This window comes from Fulmarus glacialis, unplaced genomic scaffold (genome assembly GCF_000690835.1).
Source record: "Fulmarus glacialis isolate BGI_N327 unplaced genomic scaffold, ASM69083v1 scaffold30195, whole genome shotgun sequence".
NCBI classification, from domain to species: domain Eukaryota; kingdom Metazoa; phylum Chordata; class Aves; order Procellariiformes; family Procellariidae; genus Fulmarus; species Fulmarus glacialis.
Genome location: NW_009212794.1, coordinates 1 through 217, shown reverse-complemented (window position 1 = coordinate 217; position 217 = coordinate 1). Strand labels below are relative to the sequence as shown.

The 217-nt window shown below is 65.0% G+C and overlaps 1 protein-coding gene across 1 annotated transcript in view; it reads left to right on the top strand.

The window, feature by feature from the left end:
- The window catches only part of TMEM8B (transmembrane protein 8B), a gene marked incomplete at both ends in the record, with an annotated part of 5,920 nt that extends 5,707 nt beyond the window's left edge, over positions 1 to 213 (top strand). Inside the window, 2 exon segments of the mRNA XM_009578000.1 lie at positions 1 to 90; positions 160 to 213. Coding sequence (XP_009576295.1) covers positions 1 to 90; positions 160 to 213 — 144 coding nt within the window.
- Between the last annotated feature and the right edge of the window lie 4 nt (positions 214 to 217).

Genomic DNA, 217 nt, shown 5'->3' with positions numbered 1-217 from the left:
GTGCTGCAGTGCTGTGACTTCCTGGGCTCCCTCATGTCTGTCTGGGTCACCGTCATCGCCATGGCTCGTCTCCAGCCTGTGGTCAAGCAGGCAAGTGCAGGGATGGGGCGGGCGGGCATGAAGGGGACCCATCCTGACGGGTGCCCTGCTGCCCCACAGGTGCTGTACCTGCTGGGGGCCATGCTGCTCTCCATGGCTCTGCAGATGGACCGGCATG